Genomic DNA, 1,576 nt, shown 5'->3' with positions numbered 1-1,576 from the left:
CCCCATGTTGTCCCCATGTTGTCCCCATGTTGTCCCTCATGTTGCCCTCATGTTGTCCCCATGTTGTCCCCATGTTGTCCCTCATGTTGCCCTCATGTTGCCCTCATGTTGACCCCACGTCGCTGACGTCAGCTGGTGGGGGCGGGGTTATCATGACGTTGGAAAACAAAAACTTCTCAGCTGTGGATCTGTCTCCCTCTCAACATTAGAGCAGCTTCCTCTATTGAGACTTTTAAATCCCTTTTAAAAACGCATCTTCCTGCACTGGCTCTTAACATCAGCTGACACGTGCCATTTTGTTGTTATTGTTTTGAGTAAAGTTTTCATCTGTTCTCTGTTTTATTTAATTTTCGGCCTATTCTGTTTTAGACGGGGTTTTTATTACGCTTTTATCTTATGTTGTCTACATTCGTACAGCACTCTGGGCCTGTTGGTAAATACGCTATAGCAATAAACTTTGACTTTCACCATGACCTTGGAGAACCACGACTGGTTTAAAGGGCACGGCGGCCATGCTCCGGCAGCGGGGACACGTGCCGAGCGACGAGTAGTAGAAACAGTCAGATTAACAGTTTAACTAACAGTTTAACTAACAGTTAAATTAACATATAAATCAAGTCATCTCAGCGAAGGTTCGCGGCGAGGAGCGCGCGCGATTTCCTCAGTTCACCGATGTGGTGCGTGACATGCTGGAGCATGAGCGCTTTCAAAAAGAGATCCACTGGGTCCCCACTCCACACACACATCCACATAAGTCCCCCTAGTGCCGGTCTTACCCGTGTCTGAGACCGCCGCGGTGGGATCCAGACTTACAGCGAGCAGCAGAAACAGCTGACAGGACCCCGTCACCCCCATGCTGTATGTTGTTACCCCGGTCCGTGCGCGCGCGGATGATCCAAAAACAGCTGTTCCACCGACTAGCTGTGAATGTAACGTAGGCCTATTATTAGTGTTTACGCTGTTTGCGTAGGCTCTCTTCTTCGCCCTGCATTGCCTACCACGCACGGGCAGACGATGTGCAACAGCGCTCTCCGCAGTCAGTTTCTGATGATACATTACATCTACAGGTGCACTCTGTATGATTATTCACTGTTTGTCATTGCTTCCTAAGGAGAAAAAGTAAACCGCTGGTGACCATAATAACCACCTAAAGCCTGGTAACGTGTTTATTTGAAAGTAAATAAAATATATTAAGGTACATTTTATCTGAAATCTTTTTTAAACACGTATTCCTTTGTGACTGCATGCACAAGTTACATTTGTAATAACCTACCTAAAACGTTACACTAGATCTACATCTAAAACTTAAAAGAATCATATTCTACTGTAAAGAAAAATGTAATTAATTATTTAATGGACCAGCACAATTGGTACATTGTTATGTGACTCCACTGTAACTGCTTAATAAAGGAGTTAAACTTCAAAATATTGTTATGTCATCCCTTCACACTAATCTGGACACACATGGTATTTTTTATAGTCACCACAGAGCCAGTACCTCAGAGGATCAGAGGTCCACACAGCCACACACACATTACGCACGCAAGGCAACACACACCATGCACGCAAGGCAACA

General features: G+C 44.9%; 1 protein-coding gene across 1 annotated transcript in view; it reads right to left on the bottom strand.

Annotated features, from left to right (window-relative positions):
- LOC116695357 (uncharacterized) overlaps positions 1-944 on the bottom strand; it is a 13,717-nt gene extending 12,773 nt beyond the window's left edge. Inside the window, exon 1 of the mRNA XM_032525574.1 lies at positions 777-944. Coding sequence (XP_032381465.1) covers positions 777-855 — 79 coding nt within the window. The 5' untranslated portion in view covers positions 856-944. The remainder of the gene's footprint in view (positions 1-776) is intronic.
- Positions 945-1,576: the final 632 nt, after the last annotated feature.

This window comes from Etheostoma spectabile, chromosome 9 (genome assembly GCF_008692095.1).
Source record: "Etheostoma spectabile isolate EspeVRDwgs_2016 chromosome 9, UIUC_Espe_1.0, whole genome shotgun sequence".
Classification (NCBI taxonomy): Eukaryota; Metazoa; Chordata; class Actinopteri; order Perciformes; family Percidae; genus Etheostoma; species Etheostoma spectabile.
The sequence above is the reverse complement of the archived record's forward strand: the minus strand, read 5'-3'. Positions and strand labels throughout refer to the sequence as shown.